The sequence below is a fragment of the Diceros bicornis genome, chromosome 13 (assembly GCF_020826845.1).
Source record: "Diceros bicornis minor isolate mBicDic1 chromosome 13, mDicBic1.mat.cur, whole genome shotgun sequence".
Classification (NCBI taxonomy): Eukaryota; Metazoa; Chordata; class Mammalia; order Perissodactyla; family Rhinocerotidae; genus Diceros; species Diceros bicornis.
The window spans coordinates 28,363,829-28,382,860 of record NC_080752.1 but is presented as its reverse complement, the minus strand read 5'-3'; the positions used below and the strand labels follow the sequence as shown (position 1 = coordinate 28,382,860).

Here is a 19,032-nt window from a genome sequence, read left to right as displayed (position 1 = left end):
ATAATTTTCTTGATAATCCACATAGATTTTGAGTCCTGCTAATAAACCTTTTCATATCAAGTATTTAAAAATAATACACCTTTTTTTTCTCTATTTGACTTAACAATTCTTTCGGGTTCAAATTATGACACCAACTATATATCACTAGTGAGCCTATTAAATCTCATTTTCTGGAATTGAACTTTTGTATTGAATTCATATACTTAGTCACTATAGGTTTTCTTTTTTTCTCTTTTCATGAGGACATTACAGTGTTCAATTTAGGGCCTCAAAAAGGTTACTTAAGAGGGGCCAGCCCCATGGCGTAGCGGTTAAGTGCGCACGCTCCGCTGCTGGCGGCCTGGGTTCAGATCCCTGGCATGCACCGATGCACTGCTTGTCAGGCCATGCTGTGGCGGCCTCCCACATAAAGTGGAGGAAGATGGGCACAGATGTTAGCCCAGGGTCAGTTTTCCTCAGCAAAAAGAGGAGGATAGCATGTATGTTAGCTCAGGGCTGATCTTCCGCACACACACACACACACACACACACACACACACACACACAGACACAAATGTTACCTAAGAAAGCTATTTTTAAAATCCAAGAATTCTCTTTTATTAATTTGCAAGGTGAAGATCTTGCAAACAGTTGTGTCCCCCCCGCCCCTCTTTATTTGGACAGCTGGCGTATTTCCCTTCTAAACAGCGGGCGCAGGGGCATGGGAGGCTGGGGAAGGGTGTTCCTGTTGGTTCCTATCCTATGTGTCTCTCTAGAGTGGGAACCAGCCAAGGCTATAGCAGCCTGGATTTTATTAAATGTAGCATTTAGTAACATCATTAATATGGAATTTGTCTATAGGCAACTGTTACTTATGTAGAGCTCTTCTCTGTGAATAAAACAGTGTTGGGGCCAGCCCAGTGGCGTAGTGGTTAAGTTTGCGGCATGTGCTTTGCTTCAGTGGCCTGGGGTTTGCGAGTTTGGATCCTGGGTGTGGACCTACACACCGCTCATCAAGCCACACTCGGGCGGCGTCCCGTGTAAAAAATGGAGGAAGATTGGCACAGATGTTAGCTCAGGACCAATCTTCCCCAGCAAAAAGAGGAGGATTGGTAACAGATGTTAGCTCAGGGTTGATCTTCCTCACTAGGAAAAAAAAAAAATCCCAGTGTATTGTTTTCATCTTGAGATTTTCAGAACATGGTCCTGATACAGTCCTTCCACCATCCTATCACTGCAACTTTGCTGGTAGCTCACAAACTTATTTGGCCTGTCAGTAATATCTTATTTGCTTCAAAGTGTTCTCTTGCTACCTTGAATATTTCATTCCTGTTAGTTTGCTTCAGTACCATACTGTCTCATAGTTGTTATTGCTGTTTGTATGTTGAGGATTCCTAGATTTATATCTCTAGCCCAGAGCTTTCTGACCTCTCAACCCATGCGTGTGTCTCTGCTTGAATATCTACTAGGCATCTCAAACTTAACTCATTCCAAACAGAATTCCAAGTTTTCTTCTCTTCCTCGACCCAGTAAATGACAACTCTACTCTTCCAAGTCTCGGCCTTTTCTTCCGCTCTAGTCTTTGTATCACACCACATCCAATCTGACAACAGGTTCTGATGGCTCTGCTTGCAGAACCTACTTATAATATGACCACTTCTTAGCGCCTGCACTACCACTCCCTACCTTGCCTGAATCATTAGTTTCCTAACCCTGCAGCAGCCAAAAGGAGTCTGTTAAAACGTAACTCAGAGTTACTTCTCTATGCAAAACCCTGCAGTGGCTCTTTTCTTTCAAGCAGTGCACCCCAGCTCCCTCTCCATCTCTCACTTTCTTCTTTGCCTTCACTGCTTCAGCCACCTTGGCCATTTGCTATTGTTTGGATGTGCCAGGCTTTTGTCTCAGGCCTTTGTATGTGCTGTGCTCTCTGCCTGGAATGCTTTCCCCCTAGATAACCACACAACTTGCTCCCTTACTTCCTTTAGGTCAAATGACCCCTTATCAGTGATTATCTTAAATAAATTAACAACCCCACCATCCCCTTTGCTCAGCTTTATTTTTCTCCATAGCACTTATCACCAGCTAATATACTATGTATTTACTTGTTGGTTTATTGTCTGCTCTCTCCCCTACTAAGCTGTAAGCTCTCTGAGGTTGGAAAGGGTGTGTATCCTCGTCATACATGTATCTGTACATACATATACATATACATATATACATGTATATATAAAGCACTGCTTGGCACTTAGGTGCTCAGTAGATATTTGCTAAATTAATGGAGGACTCGGCAAGGACTCTGCTCTGAATATTGATGTTTATTTGATGATCGTTGTTACAGCTACAACATTTAAGTGTCATGGTCCAGGCCCTGGGAGGCCCCGTACCCTCACCCTCCCTGGTGGTGTAGTTAATGGCATCTGGAATTGAGTAGTTCTAGTGGTTCTTCTACTTTTCTCTTTGAATGACATCAGGTTAACAAAGAGGGCGGGGTGATACATTTGGTCAACTTATAGAGAATTTAGAATAGCTCAGACATAGAAAATGGCAAATTGAGTTTTGGTTTAGACTTCTGCTTTTAGTCAGAACTACTTTTCCTTTTCATCTAAGACTCAGATTCTAATTGTTTTTAGAAGAACTGCTCCTATGAGTTTTCTGGTTCTGTTTTTCCCTTGATATAATTTGTACCCATGGATTAGAAGTGCGTTATGAATGCTTTGGTTTTTCGTATATGTGTGAAATGTAATTGTATTATGTTAAGTATAAAATTCACCCTGTCATTTCCTTTCATCAAATGCTGAGAGCTTATGTGCCGTGGTTGCAGATTACTTTGAATCTTAGAGCTCCGCAAACTGCAAGAAACCCTGTCCAACTTATCTGCTTTGGAACATGTGCAGAGGGAAGTAAGCCTGAACAAGTATTCCTGCATATTAAAGATTACTGTGTTCCAAAGAAGGTTCTCTTTCATTCTCAGCATTACATGAAATAAAACTTCTCCTTCTATATGTTTAATGAACTATGCTTTTACAGTTTTAAGAGATAGTTTTTCTCAATTGCAGAGGTAGAGCTCATTTTGTGAATTTTATAGCCAGATGCATTTTTTTTTAGCTGTAGCAAAGCTTGAGCTTTCTCTTATGATTTTGTAATGTTGCTGTTTGTGTGTGTGTGTTTTAATAACTTTATGGAAATAAAATTAATATCTTATCATTTACCCATGTAAAGTATACAATTTAATGGCTTTCAGTATGTTCACAGATATGTGCAACCATCACCACAATCAATTCTAGAATGTTTTTATCACCCTAAAAAGAGACCCCATTAAACTCCCCCTCCCCCCTTTCATGCAACCGCTAATCTGCTGTCTGTCTCTATGGATTTGCCTTTTCTGGACATTTAATATAAATAGAACAAAGAACATGCCACATTATAGTGTTTGTAATGGTGTTAGCTTTATGGATTCCATATTAGTCAAGCATAATTTAGAATAAAGCAACACATTTTGAATAAAGCAACACAGATGCTTAACCCTTTAAATCTCTGATAGACAAATTTTATTTGCTTAAAGCAGTGGTTCTCAACTGTGAGCAGCTTTGCTCTGCGGAGCATGAATGGCAACATTTGGAGACATTTTTCGTTGTCCTCATTGGAGCAGTGGGTTATGCTATTAGAATCTACATGAGTAGAGACCAGGGATAATGCACAGGACAGGCTCCACCCATGCCTCCCACGCCCACCCCCACCCGCACCCCCATGGTCTGGTGCAAAATGTTAATCACGCTATAGTTGAGAAGACTTGGTTTAGAGTGAGCAGTGAATTCTCCTTAACCTATTGAGTAGAAAAGCCACAACTGTAGGCAATGTGCAAAGTAAAAAATTCTGTATGTAATTCGCAAAAACTTCATATTTAACAGTATAGGAAAGCAATTGCTTGTATGATTGAGTTTGTGTGTTCTTTAAGGAAAAGGAGAATTTTTTATTTTTGTAAAACTCCTTGGGCATTCATCTTTGGGAATTCCTTATTCCTACTTCAAATAAAAAGATTATGTATTGTTTGTTATTTAATTTTAATTGACTTGTTAATTGTAACCTAGAGTTTTGCTGTTCTGGGTAATTTCCCCACCTTTTGCAGGCCCTGTGTTTTGTTAATTTTCTTCCAAAAATACATAAGATAATTGTCAGAGTCCACCAATCTTATTTCTCTCAGTTTTTTCCCAAAGCTTTTCAAGGAGTTGAGGAAGTGCTCCTGTAAGCATTATACCCAATTCTGATTAAGGGGCATTCATTCTGTGCCTCCTGCTTTGATACCACAGAGGCCGCTCTCTGAATTGACTGGTGCATCCTATCTTGGTTATTTAGGTTCTTTCAATAAGACATGTGTTCCTGGAGTGAGTATATAAACTCAGGATTTATTGAGTTTAAATATTCATTGATCTCAAATGGAGAGAATTGTTGGCGGGACATGTGTAGCCATTTGTGTATGTGGTTGGATTTGGTCAGGTGGAAGAACTTCACAACTCATTTATTTTTACGTGGAAGAACTACTCTTAGTGCCACGTCAGTTTCGGATAAAATACAGTCTTATCTCTGCATGGTTTCACAGATCTGCTGATCCCATATTTTTCTATTATCTTGCAGCTTTGTCACTGATTCTCGGGCATATTTTTTTTTTAATTTTTTGATTATTGCAGTAACATTGGTTTATAACATTGTATAAATCGGGCATATTTTGAGGTATTCTCTGCAGCAGGTTACTGTTTATGAGAATGCCTTATTTCTTATCCAGTGAGTACAAGTGTTAGAGTGACATTTCCCTTTCCAGAGCAAAAGTCATTACATTTTCTTTCCCAGGATGTTGATATGAAACAGTACAGGAAGAGAAAATGGATTTCCTTTTGAGAGCGAGTCTCTCAGCGTAGATGCCTCTTCAGTGTTCTCTTGTGTGTTGGCTGCAGCTGCTCCTCTTGGAAGCAGGGCCCAGCAGCTACTGGGCAGCTCACTGAGGTCTACCACACTTGGACCATCTCATTTGGTTCCTAAAGGAGAATGCCGAAGCATTTATTGAGACACAAGAAATGCAGAAGTGGCAAAGGCAAAAATCTTTGAGGTGCTTTAGTTTCTGATTTAGGCTTTCAGAGATAGTGGATTTGAAAGCAAGCTTGTTTGAATGGCACTAACGACTCTTGATGTTGATATGTCCTGCCAGACAAGATGAATGTTCCCAAAATGCTCTTTTCATCTCAAGAGCCTACAGTGACACCCTGTTTGCTTAGCCTACTGTATTGGATAACTTGGCTTTCAAGACCGTGTACTTTTAGGCAGTACAGCCTTGTGGTTAAGAGTATAGGCTCTGGAGTCGGTGGCTTGGGTTCATATCCTAGGTCTAATATAGCTGTGTGATTTTGGTTTACCAAAATACATACTGTGTGATTTCTGTCTACTTGCTCAGCCTCTCTGTGCTTACTTTTGCATTGGGAAAATGTACATAACAGTAGTTCCTACTGAATAGAGTTATCGTTAGGATGATCATATGACCTGGTTTACATATGTTTTTCCTGAATAATTATTAATCTTTTTACTCTCAGATGTGTCCCAGTTTGGACAATAAATTATATTGTTACTCTTGTTATAGTGAAGATTAAATGAATTAACACGTGTAAAGTGCTTAATGCATGTTAAGTGCTCAGTGAATGTTAGCTGCTTTATTATTTTGGGCGCTTACGTTATCTATTCCCCTCTCTCTACTTAAGATGATTTCCTACTGGATTTTACCTGTAGTTACCATCAAGGTCGGCGATTTAATTGAACACTCTTTTGACTTAAGTTCCTTCACCTGGAATGTTTTGTCCTTTTTACTCCTCCTCCTGTTCATTATTTATGAGCCAGCTCAGCACCACCTCAGTTGTTTGTTAATGAACTATTTTCTTTCCCAAATAAAAGTCTCATCATAATGCCCTCTTGATCAATCCAGCTTATGTGTGAGAGGGAGGACAGGAAGAAGTAATTTATTACTCATCCTTCTGTGCCAGGCAGTGAGTTAGGATCTGAGAATACAATGGAGGGCAAAACCAATCAAGGGTGGACCTCTCCCATAGCCTTTAGCTTGGAGGTGGAGACACGTGTTAATCAAATCACACAAATACACTTGTAATTACATTTGTGGAAAGTGCTGCAAAGGGATTTAACCTAATCCTTTTGGATAAGAAAGAACATCTTGAGGAAGTTGCTATTGAGCTGTGACCTGAAGAAAAAGTAGGAGATACCAAGGCCAGGACAGGAGATGAGCATCACATACAGAAGGAAGAACCTGAGCAAAGGACTCCACTCCAGGTAGAGGGAGTGTGATGTGTTCAAGGAATTGAGGAAGGATAGTGTGGTTGGGTGCAGAGTGCTGGAGAATGGGTGAGATGAGGCCAGATAATAAGAGAAGGGCCTTGTAGGTCATGCTTAGGATTTGGGTTTTTAACTAACAGAAGTAGGAAGTCACTGAGTATTTTAAAGTGAGAATTGACATAATCACTTTAACCTTTTGAAAGGAGCACCTTGACTGCAGTGTAGAAAGAAAATTGTCGGGGTTCAAAGGAGTAGATTTGAAGAGAAGCCAATTGAAGTTGTCCAGAAAAGCCATACTAGTAGCTTTAACTAAAGTTGTGGTGTTGGAGGTGTTCTGAAGTAGATGTGTTGGAGAGAGACTTATAAGATACCAATGACAGGATTTGTTGATGGTGGGATGAAAGAGAGGAGGCACTAAAGGTACTGCTTAGGTGTCCAGCTTGCATAATAGAATGGACAGGGGTGCCAGTCCCTGAGAGAGACCATCTAGAAGAGGGGCTAATTTTGATCCTCTTGGTCAATCCATATTGTCACAAATGGCAAGATTTCATTCTTTTTTGTGGCTGAGTAATATTCCACTGTATGCATTTTACACACACACACACAACACACAACACACACACACACACACACGCCCGCTTCTCCTTTATCCATTCATCTGTTGATAGATACTTAGGTTGCTTCTGTGTCTTGGTAAATAATGTTGACGTGAACATAGGGGTGCATAGTATCTTTGAATTAGTGTTTTTGTTTTCTTCAGATAAGTACCCAGAAGTGGAATTGCTGGATCTTATGGTAGTTCTATTTCTAATTTTTTGAGGAACCTCCATACTTTTTTCCATAGTGGTTGCAATGAATTGTACTTTAAATGGTAAATTGTCTGGTGTGTGAATTATATTTCAATAAAGCTGTTTGAAAAAAAGTAGTGGAGTGTCAGATATGCCAACTGGCTACATTGGAGGATGAATTGGAAGGAAGGCAAAAACAAAATTTTATAGTCATGGTGACCAGTTAGAAGGCAGTTGTATTGATCTGTGTGAAAGATGGTGATGGCTTAAAACAGGCAATTTATTTTTGGGTTGGAGCACTGGATAAATTATGGAGATTTTCAAGATGTGATTGGTAGAGCTGAGCAAAATGCCTGGTGTGTAGTTGAGCATTTGACAAACATAAGTATTTCTTGCTGTGGTTGAATGAGGAAAATTAATTGGACTTCACTAACTGCATTTGGTGTGGGATTCAAGTGTCCTATAGAATGTGGCTTAAGCAACTAAGATAATTAGAACTCAGAGACTGGGAACTCAGGAGGAAGGGACAAGTTTTCATGGGTAGGTGAGTTTTATATGATCCAAGAGAACATATTTTTGAATTTTTACATCATTTGTAGTCAATTTTACATGATTTAGTTCTTAATTGTGCGATGGGATTTTTCCCCTAAGTAGATAATAAGCTCTTGAGGGTAGAGATGATGTTTGGTTACATTTATATCTTGCATAGCACAATATACTATTGGGTATTATCTACTATAGTAGATAATAAGTCATGACTGATCCAAGTATATATTATTGATAGTTTACATTTATAAAGCACTTCACAATCTGTAAGTGCATTTACATATGGTATACTTAATTACCTGGTCGTCTAGTGGTTACGAGTCGGCGCTCTCCCTGCTTAAGTTGGTTTCCCGGTCAGGGAACTACACCACCCTTCTGTCAGTTGTCATACTGTGGCGGCTGTGTGTTGCTGTGATGCTGAAAGCTATGCCACTGGTATTTCAAATACCCGTGGTGGACAGGTTTCAGTGGAGCTTCCAGACTAGACAGACTAGGAAGAAGGACCTGGCCACCCACTTCCAAAAAATTGGCCATGAAAACCCTATGAATAGCAGCAGAGCACTGTCTGATATAGCGCTGGAAGATGAGAGGATGGCGCAAAAAGATCAAGCAGGGTTCTGCTCTGCTGGACACAGGGTCACTAGGAGTCAGAATCGACTTGACTGCACTGACAACAAATACTTAAGAAACTTAATTCTCACGACAGCTCCGTGAAATAGATAGTTATTGTCCCTGTTTTACAGCTTTGCAAGTGATTCAGAGAGGTGGAGTGATTTGCCCAAGGCAGGACACCACGTGGCAGTGCCAAGAACTTGGATCTTGGCTTCTCAGACCTGTATTCTTGCAGTTCTGTCGTGGGGCCAAACCTCATGGGACTGCTTAAATAGAGACAAGAAGTGGTTTTCTTAAAAGAGGTTTGGACCCTGAACACAACTGAAATTTTAGTACTTTATCTGAATCGATTCTGATAAGTAGTATGAGGTGTTAGTGGGTGGTTGTTGGCTTCATTTTGAAGAGGCAAAGGATGTTTGTAGAGGTTGAAGTAACCTGAAGTAATGAAGAGTAGTTCTGTGTCAATGACTGTCGAAGGCCTGTGACCCTGATTAGATTAAAACAAAACTAAGCTATCTGACCAAATTTTATCAGTTAAGATAAAATGATGAAGTGCAATCTGATAAATCTGGAAACTAGTGAGAGGAATATACGTTTTTTTAATGAGTGCTAGGGGTACTGCTTTTGGAGATGTATAATTTGTAAGTCTGTTTTGAATATCCTCTCCACTCAAGCATGATTAATACCTGTTTTTGTGGGTTTTAAAATTTTTATCAGAAAAACTATTCACACTCACTTCCTTGGTGATCTCACTCAATCTCATGGCTTTAAAAACTAAATTTTTGTCTCCAGCCTGGACCTCTGCCTACTTAAAATCTTTATGTGGTTTGTATAGGCTTCTCAAACTTCACGTGTTCATACCTGAGCTCCTTCTCTTTCCCCCGAAACTCAAATCATGTCAGCTTCCTCTGTCTGGTTGCTCATGCTGGGAACCCTTGGAGTTGTTCTTGACTTCTTTCTCTCACACCTCAACTCCCCGTTTGTCAGCACATCCTGTTTGATTCTTATCTTAAAAATACATAGACAGTAAGACTTCTCCGCATTTCTATGACTACATCCTGTCTGGCCCTCTACCTTCACCTCTTACCTGGCTTATTGCAGAAGCCTCTTCCCTCACCAGTCTTCGTACTGCAGCCTCTGTATCCCGTCAGGTTTTTTCTCAATGGCCAGAGTGATCTTACACAGAAGTTAGATCATGTCTTTCTCTGCTATGCGGATCCCTGCAGTGTGGCTGAAGTGTCATTCGAGTCCCTTCATGTAACTTCGTGGCACTTGAATAAAGTCCAAAGTCCTTACATTGGCCTACAAGGCTCTGCAAGATCCGGCCCCCCCTCACCTTCCTGAACTCGTCTCCAACCCCTCTCCCTCTTCCTCATGCCCCTCCAGCCCCACTGGCTTCCTATGTCTTGAGTGTGCCTGGCTCACTTCTGCGCCTGGACGTTTGCACCTGCTTTTCCGTCTGTTGGAATGGTCTCCCTTCGTGTGTTCTCATGGCTTCCTCTGTAAGACTCGTACTCAGGGGCAAAACCACCTCAGTGAGGGCTTCCCTGATCATCACTTAAAATGGCAATCCTCTCACATTCTCTGTCTCCATTGCATTCCTCATTTAAGATCTTTTCATATACTAGATGTATATTATCCTTTTGTTTATGGTCTTTCTCTACTCCTTAGAACATCAGTGCCATGAGCAGAGGGAAGTTTGTATGTGGTTCTCTGCTGTTTCCCCACACCTAGAGCAGTAACTAGCACACAGTAGGCATTCAGTAGACATTTGTTCAGTGAATAGATGAAGATTGTTGTGAATCTGAAATGTGTTCCAAATTATATTTTCTTCCTTTTGTTATTTGTTAATTGAAGTATCTTATACTGTGTTTCTGTTTAACTGTGTTGAGCAGTGGATCACCTCGAGATACTCTCAATATTTTTGTCTCACTGGAGAAAACTATCTTCTTTTTGGGAGGGAGAGGGCAAAGTGAGTGTGTTTCCTAAATCTGTGTGCATTATCAGCGTGGGTATATGTAGGAAAAGTTGGCATGTATGAAGAGCTTGTGATCCTGGCAGCACAGATTATAACCTGAGCAACAGGTTGTAATCAGGTCAGATGGGATTCACCTTTGGAAGAACTGCTTTAGAATCATTGGCTGTGTGTCCTTGTGCAGATTATCTCTTCTTATCCCTTCTATAGTCTGTAAAGGGGACGGTGACTTTTGTCTGGTTCACTTCACTGAGTTGTTGAGAGAAAGGATCTAATGAGATCATGGCAGCGACCTGTTTTGTAAACCCCTGGTTGTTATAAAGATGCTGCTGTTATATTGTCTACTCTGTAGATCGTTTCTAGCAAATTGAAGTAACAACTACCCTTCTCAGTGCCATCTGGTGGTGCCTCTCTGCGTTCCTTTCCTCACATGTCATGTTATTGTTGTATGTTGGTCACTGTATAATGAGGCTCAGAAAAATTATGATTAGTATGGTAAATGCAGAGAAAAAAATATATATCCCTACTGAGCTATATTTTAGAGCCAAATGTAAATAAATGGATTGTCAATGTTCTTAGTTATCTGAAAGTTAGATACACACACACACACACACATACACACATGATTTCATTTTGTGGATGCCTTCTTTATTGTTTCTCGAATTTTTCTTTCTTGCTCACTCTTGGCAGAAATAACTCAAGATTTCTTTGTAGTAGAAACACAGTATATGATTTTGTAGGGAGTATTATTGAATGTACCATTTAGACTTCTTATTTTTTCCTTTTTGAGTACTGAAATAATATTTTTACACAATTTTGTGGAGCAGTTATGTTGTTAGCCCTAGAGAGAATGATCTTTTTCTTAAATTTATCAGAAGTATGTCTGTCCTGAGCTGCATCTGAGAGATTTTCAGCCTAAGCTCTTTGTTCTTTTTAGACTCCCAGTAGACCTTGGCATGTTTTCATCGTCAAAGAGGAATGTTTTAACAACTGTGTTAGCTGATATAGTTTTCTTTCTTGTATGATTGGCTTGTTCATGCTCTAAACTTAAGCCCGGTGTACAAAGTAATAGGTCTCTCTGTGTATTTTCAATTGCTAACACTAGTGGCCTGCTGGGACTTGGGAGTTTATTACTGTCTGTTAAGCAGATGATTCATCTAGGCAGAACTTTTGCAGACACTAGAATAATTTTTTGTTTTCTTGAAATATGTTTATAAAATTGAAATCCTATCTGAAAGCATATTTCCTGTGTAGAAGAAAGTAATCTAGGTTTGTGCTACATGCTTTTATCTTGCTGTCTTTGCTTATAGATTGTCAGCATTATTGCTTCTTCAATGGTCTATCTCCGGAAGGTTGTTAACATTTTTTATTTTTCTTAATGCCTAAGGATATTTGAAGTGCTTATGGAGAGGTCTTTTCTGTCAGGTGTGACCGAAGAATTTTGGAGAGAGTATATGTTAATTTTTATGGTTTTGGCATGACCAAAGAGAATTTTTTCTGCGTCTGAGGCATATAATTGCAAACTGATTTGTCTGTTGTTGTCTAAGTTAAGAGGACCAATCTTTTGTTTGTTTACATATGTTATTTCCTATCTGGCCCTAGGAACATGAGAAACAGATGGGTCTCACGTTAATCAATTATCTACTTTTTTTGCATTAGAGCATTGAGGGCAAGGACCATCAGTTTTTCCCTCATTGTATCTTTAGTCCGAACCTGGCACATAGGTAGTGTTTGGTGCAGGTTGTTGAACAAATGAGATGAAATATTGGGGAAGATGGCAAAAGATAAATTACTGGTTATTATGACTGTTCCAAAACTGATTTGTAAACAAAACAGTCGTGTTTTGTTTACATAAAATTTTGCTGTGATCACCCCATAAAATTTTTATGAGATTGTGTTGGGTTGGAGTTTAGGATTCACTCTTCTCATTGTAAACTCTTAAAGCTTCAGACTTTCCTTCTTGGGTTTAGTTCTAGGGAGGGGTTTATTAGGGAAGCTATTAATAGTGGAAATTTGAAAGAATGTAAAAACCACCTAATATTCCCTGAAGATGGAAGGTTGTTTTTGGAAGCTGTTATATTTTATTAAGGCAGAGATAATGTATCTTTAGAGAAATAATTTTTCCTAGAAAATAAATAGAATAGTAGACTTAGAAGATGTGAGAAATTGTAATTGAAAACAAAAGTGTCTTGCTTTGGGGTTGTCACTTTTGAGTCAAATGTTATGTTTATTCTTGAGAGGAGCTCTGGAAATTTGGAGAAGTGGGTAGAAAGCGTCTTCAGAAGACAGTACACTGAGACATCCTGAGACGTTTTCCAAGCCTATCCCAATTTTTTTTTTTTAGGTGGAAATAGTTTTTACTACAGATTTTTCCCTTTTAAGTTAATATTGTGGATTATGAAGCTCCTTTTGTATAAGTGTACCCATTGTATGTTGTCTACTAGGAAACACTTTTTCCTTAAAAAGGAGAAAACATTTGGTGTACAGAAAGTATAGTTTATTCTTATGAGTTAAGACATTTTTTGTTATTCGTGTGCTAGAAAACCCCAAACCATATGCTAGCTGAAGTAAAAAACTGTGTATATTTGAATTTTATATCACTTGTCCTAACTTTTTTCCTATGGCCTGTAAGAAGTTTTTAGGGCTAAAGCTTCTGAGTAAGTAAGAGATTCATTTAACAGAACATTCTTTTAGGAAGGCGATATGAGAAAATGCTAAAGTAAAATCAATGTCTCCCTCTCTCTTTTCTCTCTCCTAGTATTTTTGAAACATTGGGGTTGTTGGAGTGGTTGGATTTTCCCTGGAATTGAGTGAGAAATTCAGAAGACTGAAGCCCAGGCTTACTGTCTACCTTTCACGGAGGCCTAGCCGTGAGAGGACAGAAGAAGGCACGTGGCGAATCATGACAGCTGACAAAGACAAAGACAAAGACAAAGAGAAGGACCGGGACCGAGATCGGGACCGAGAGAGAGATAAAAGAGACAAAGCAAGAGAGAGTGAGAATTCAAGGCCACGCAGGAGCTGTACCTTGGAAGGAGGAGCCAAAAATTATGCTGAGAGTGATCACAGTGAAGATGAGGACAATGACAACAATAGTGCCACCACAGAGGAGTCCACAAAGAAGAACAAAAAGAAACCACCGAAAAAAAAATCTCGTTATGAAAGGACAGATACTGGTGAGATAACATCCTACATCACTGAGGATGATGTTGTCTATAGACCAGGAGGTAAGGAGCCTTACATTTGGAATCTTTACAGTGTTTGTGGTGGAGAAATGATATCAGCATTTAGGTACCTCTTCACATGTTAAGAAAGGCATGGAACCCAGAAGAGTAGATAGTAGTTTTGGGTAAAAACTCAAGTAGACCCACTTCTGGTCAGTTGGATTTCCACACTTCTTGCTTACGTCTGCCTCATCTCGGTCTTCTGTCCTGGTTTGTGCGTTCTCGCCTTGTTTTCTCACGCTGCTTGTTCTCTCGCTTCACCATCTACTCAGTAGTTTTCATCTTCTGACTTCCTCCTTGCTTTTTATCTTCAGCACAAATTAGGAGGTAGTGACCCTGCAGAATGGAATACGTGGTGGGACAAGTAAACCTTAAGATTCTTGGAAACAGGAAATTTTACGTTTGCTACAGGAGTGACCAGAAGCTAGAGAGGTATTTTTAATGGCCTTCAGACCAAGGTTTATTTCTCCTGATAACCTCTTTTTCCAAAGAATTGAGCTTCAGGCTTTCTAATCAATGATAACAGATGAAGCCAACTAACCTGCTTTGTTTTCCAGAAAATGTGCTGTGTTCATTCAGTGTGTTGAGTTTTATAGCATTGTTCAGAGAGAGTCAGACCTGGCTTTCAGGTGAGATGCGGGGGAGCAAGTCATTCAGAACCTGTTGGACACCAACAAAACTTTCCTTTTTCATTTGATGTATTGTGTATAGTAAGATACTTTGCTTATAGAAGTCAGTAAAACTAGCTAAAATCATTTTGTTTGAATTACAGTGCTGAGGAATGACATGAATTTCATATGAAATGTAATTAACAGATTAAAAGCTCCCAGTTTGATGTTTTTCCAGAAAAGGGAGATAAAAGAGATTATGTTATGTCGTTAACCTGGTACAGGCGTTTTACTGAGGAGTATTGTAATTGTTCTGAAGTTCACGTAAAGTACCTGATTTTCCCCCTGTTTAGGAATTAGTTTTGAATTTCAAAAGATAATCAGTATTAGGACGAATACAGATAAAATTGTATTCACAACTACAATTTCTTGGTTGGTGATTAACTGAGAAGATATTTATATGATATAAAATTATCAAAGTTGGAGTTTTAGAGAAGTTAGAGCTCTGCTGTAGAGATTTAGTAACATGTAGGTTACAATACCGTCAGTATCTTTGATTCAGACTTAGATATTGGATAGTAAGAATTTCTTAGCCACTGAAGAATATCTCATTGTAGAGTAACCACAAATTGCTTGCTATGGACCTGTTTAGTTCTAGATCATCAGAAAGGAACAGAATGTGTTAACTCCTTTAGATATAGATTATAGTACCATAACTTAAATATAAGGAAAGATCTTTGTTATCCTTTTCTCTTGACACATAACAATTCAATGTAGTATTGTGATCATTTGGATCGTTGTCAAAAGGCCAGCTGTCTTTTGCAGTGTTGAATGTCAGCCTTTCTCAGTAGGACGTTACTCCTGTGTCAGTGGGGAAACGTCCCCAAAATATTTGTCGTCAAATACATGTGGGAAATGCTGCACATACTGTCCCTCTTGTGAGAGATTCATAATTAATGACTCTGAGAAGTCCTGCAGTTAAGGAAACCTCTTGAACATTTAAAAAAACAAGACAAAACCCTGCTGTTTTTCCCATTTGTGGGACTGTGGCACCCTGTTTCTGCTAAATATCTCCCTAAGAAAAACCAGTTTTGAGAAAACTAGTTTGGGAACTGTTATACATTCATAGTGCACTTTCTGCAGGATGATAGGAAATCCTTCCTGCTTGATGTTTGGAAGAATATGTGGAGGGAGGTTGCTAAGGACTTATTTACAAAACAGTAAGTTCTTAAAATGTGTTGGGAAGAACTGTGTGTTTATGGAGGCAGGCATTGTTTCAGTAAATCTGAGGACCTTTGTGAAATGTGAAAAAGATATGCCCTCTCTGGAAGCTAAATCTGTTATAAAGGATTTGTGAAAACCAAAAATGGTTTGCAAGTTTTCTGTGGCATTCAGGGCATAACCACTCCATGCGAGGCGCCCCTTGTGCTTGGGTGGGTGACAGTGCTGTGCCCTGGGGTTTGCACCCTGCTGGGTCCAGTGGATGTTGGACTCTTTGGTATGGAGACTGTCTTTCACCTTCTCAGGGGATTCTTTTCTTTTTGGAGGATGCATTTAAAGATTTTATTTATTTATTTTTCCCCTCAAAGCCCCAGTAGATAGTTGTACGTCATAACTGCACATCCTTCTAGTTGCTGTATGTGGGACGTGGCCTCAGCATGGCCGGAGAAGCAGTGCATTGGTGCGCGCCCGGGATCCGAACCCAGGCTGCCAGCAGCGGAACGCGCGCATTTAACTGCTAAGCCACGGGGCCGGCCCTGGAGGATGCATTTAGAGCCAGATGACCTGGTTGCCTTCTCCACATAGCTTCTTTCTCAATGGAAGTTTGTTAAATATTGTCTATTCTTTAGGTTTACCTAAACTGAAGAATCAGAAGTAGAGTACTATGATTAGATCCCAAGGTGGCACTTGAGTTTTTTCCTTTCCTTTGTTTCCTTTGTCTTCCTTTGTGGTCTTTTTCTTTGTTGGTGCGAAGTACTACAGTAACATCTTTTGTTAGCGATGAAAAGCCGTTATTCTCATGGATTGCAGAAATTCTTTATGCTTCCTTGTATCTTAAATGTTTAGGTAGGAATTCTATGGGACGTCATAAGGGATTTCTTCAGTGTATTTTTAGTTTTTGGATGGTAGATCTTTTATGCTCATTTGTTTCTTTAGGATGTAAAGCACAGATAAAAATTTTTTTTTTTTGCTTTCTACTTTTCTGAATTGATTTTAATACTCAGATTAAGTATGAATTATAGGTATCTTTCACAATGTGATTAAGAATAAGCCCAGCAGTGAGTGATAACCTTGAGGATAAAAACAGACTATTATATACTGTACTACCTTATCATAGGGAGTAGGTCTATGTTCAGATTATTTGGTCTGAGAAGAATGAGATTTTATTGAGAAATTGAGTATTATTTAGAATTTGTCACTAGCTAAGATTTAATCTCCTGCATGGTCACAATCAGCTCTTTTTTGCCCCTGCTCCTTATCTCTGGAGTTATCTTTGTTTTGTCTTTAGGAGATCAGCATAATAGACTTTTAGTTACTTATGCTGTCCATGTTATCTTCTACTTCAGGACCTTTACACTTGCTGTTGCCTCAGGCTGGTGTACCCCTGCCCCCAAACACACACAGGCACACTTACTTAATTCTTATTCTTTCTTCAGCTCTCCCATTCCAGTGTCATTGCCTTTCCTTTCCCAGGTTATACAGATTTTCTTAGTAGATACTATCATGGCATTATGTATCTTGTAGCTCTTATAACAGTAATAATTTTCTCTTTATTTCTGTTACTATTTTAGGAGTAATATCTGTCTCTGTTCTCCATAAAGGCAGCAGGTCTGTTTTTGCTTATCCTTGGATTCCTGGCATTTGCGACAATCGTGTACAGATAGTGTGTATTCTGTAGCATTTGTTAAATAAATAAATTTCTGAAACCCTCTCAAAAATTTATTGACTGATTAATGATGTCAAAGTTAGAAGAATGCTTCTGGAACTCCATCTTAAATCATTTATTTCCCAGTGAATGATTTAAGAGACTTGTTATAAAATAAAAAGCAAAACAAAAACCTTGTGGGGTTTTATTATACATTGCCACTGTGTCTAATCCAACTTCTTTCTTGTCTTTCAGCAGTTACTATACTTTTGAGATGACTGTCATGGTAGCAAATTGATTTATTACACAGCTGTGTGCAGCCAAATTTCCCTTATGGACTTCTTTAGTGTGGGATACTGATTTCTAAAGTTTGCTGTGTGTAGCATATTAATTTCTTTCCACTATTTTCTTTCTTTTTTCTTCTAGCTTTGTTGAGATATAATTGACATATAACATTAAGATGTACAGTGTAGTGATTTTATATATGTATATATTACAAAATGATTACCACAATAAGGGTAGTTAACACATCCATCAGCTTACAGAGTTACAGTTTGTTTGTGTTTTTTTTGTGGTGAGAACTTTAAAAATCTACTCTTGGGGCCGGCCCAGTGGCGTAGCAGTTGAGTGTGCGTGCTCCACTTGGGCAGCCTGGGGTTCGCAGGTTCGGATCCCTGGCGCACATGGATGCCACCACTTGTCAAGCCATGCTGTGGTGGCGTCCCATATAAAGTAGCGGAAGATGGTCACGAATGTTAGCTCAGGGCCAGTCTTCCTCATCAAAAAGAGGAGGATTGGCATGGATGTTAGCTCAGGGCTAATCTTCCTCACCAAAAAAGTAAATAAATAAATAAAAATAAAAATAAAAATCTACTCTCTTAGCAACTTTCAGTATTGTAATTATTGTTACTCTAGTCCTCATGCTGCACATTCATCCCCAGGGCATATTCATCTAATAACTGGGAGTTTGTATCATTTGACCACCTTTACCTATTACCATCCCCTCCCCTCAACCACTGATCTCTTCTATGTTTCTTTTTTTTTTTTAAGCTTTTCATTTTATTTTATTTTATTTTTTAAAATTTTATTTATTTATTTTCCCCCAAAGCCCCAGTAGATAGTTGTATGTCATAGTTGCACGTCCTTCTAGTTGCTGTATGAGGGACGCGGCCTCAGCATGGCCGGAGAAGCGGTGCGTCAGTGCGTGCCCGAGATCCGAACCTGGGCCGCCAGCAGTGGAGCACGCGCACTTAACCGCTAAGCCATGGGGCTGGCCCCTCTTCTATGTTTCTGACTTTGGTTTTTTTTTAGATTCCACATATAAGTGAGATCATACAGTATTTGTCTTTCTCTGTCTGACTTTTTCACTTAGCATAATGCCCTCAGGGTACATCCATCTTGTCATAAATGGCAGGATTTCCTTTTTTATGGCTGAATAATATTCCATTATATATATGTCTCCACATTTTCTTTATTCATTCATCCATTGATGGACACTTAGATTATTTCCATGTCTTGGCCATTGTAAGTAGTATTGGAATGAACATAAGGGTGCAGATATCTCTTCAAGATAGTGATTTCATTTCCTTCAGATATATACCCAGAACTGGAATTGCTGGATCATATGGTAGTTATATTTTTATCTTTTTGAGGAACCTCCATACTATTTTCCATAGTGGCTGTACCAATTTACATTCCCACCAACAGTGTATCCACTGTTTTCAGTTAGGTAATATGATTCCTTGATTCCTGATCAGGTAAAACAATCAAAAAATTAAATTCAAATTATTGGGAGATATTTTTTCGTTTTGGCATATCAGTTTTGCTAGCTATTTTGATAAGGAAACATATTCTTTAAAAAGTGCCTGTTAAGCTGGTTCTCCATTTCTTGTATTCTGTCATATTAACTGATAAGTTTGTGTGACTCTCCTCTTTACTGTAGATGTTATTCCTAGAGTAACAGAAATCTCCATCACATACATGCAAGGGGGAAAAAATCAAGATTCAGGATTTTTAAGTTTGTTATATCTGTGTTCCTTCTACTCATGAACAAGGTGTGAAATTTTTCATGAAGATAAGTTTTATATATAAAAGACAAAGAACTTTT

General features: G+C 39.0%; 1 protein-coding gene across 7 annotated transcripts in view; it reads left to right on the top strand.

Annotated features, from left to right (window-relative positions):
* RERE (arginine-glutamic acid dipeptide repeats) overlaps nucleotides 1-19,032 on the top strand; it is a 409,123-nt gene that overhangs the window by 125,765 nt on the left and 264,326 nt on the right. For 6 of the 7 annotated variants that reach the window (XM_058552817.1, XM_058552816.1, XM_058552812.1 and 3 more), the window contains one exon: nucleotides 12,986-13,454. In XM_058552817.1, the coding sequence (XP_058408800.1) occupies nucleotides 13,130-13,454 (325 nt within the window). In that variant the 5' untranslated portion in view covers nucleotides 12,986-13,129. Of the gene's footprint in view, nucleotides 1-12,985; nucleotides 13,455-19,032 lie in introns of those variants that run through there. The other variant, XM_058552818.1, reaches the window with a different exon arrangement.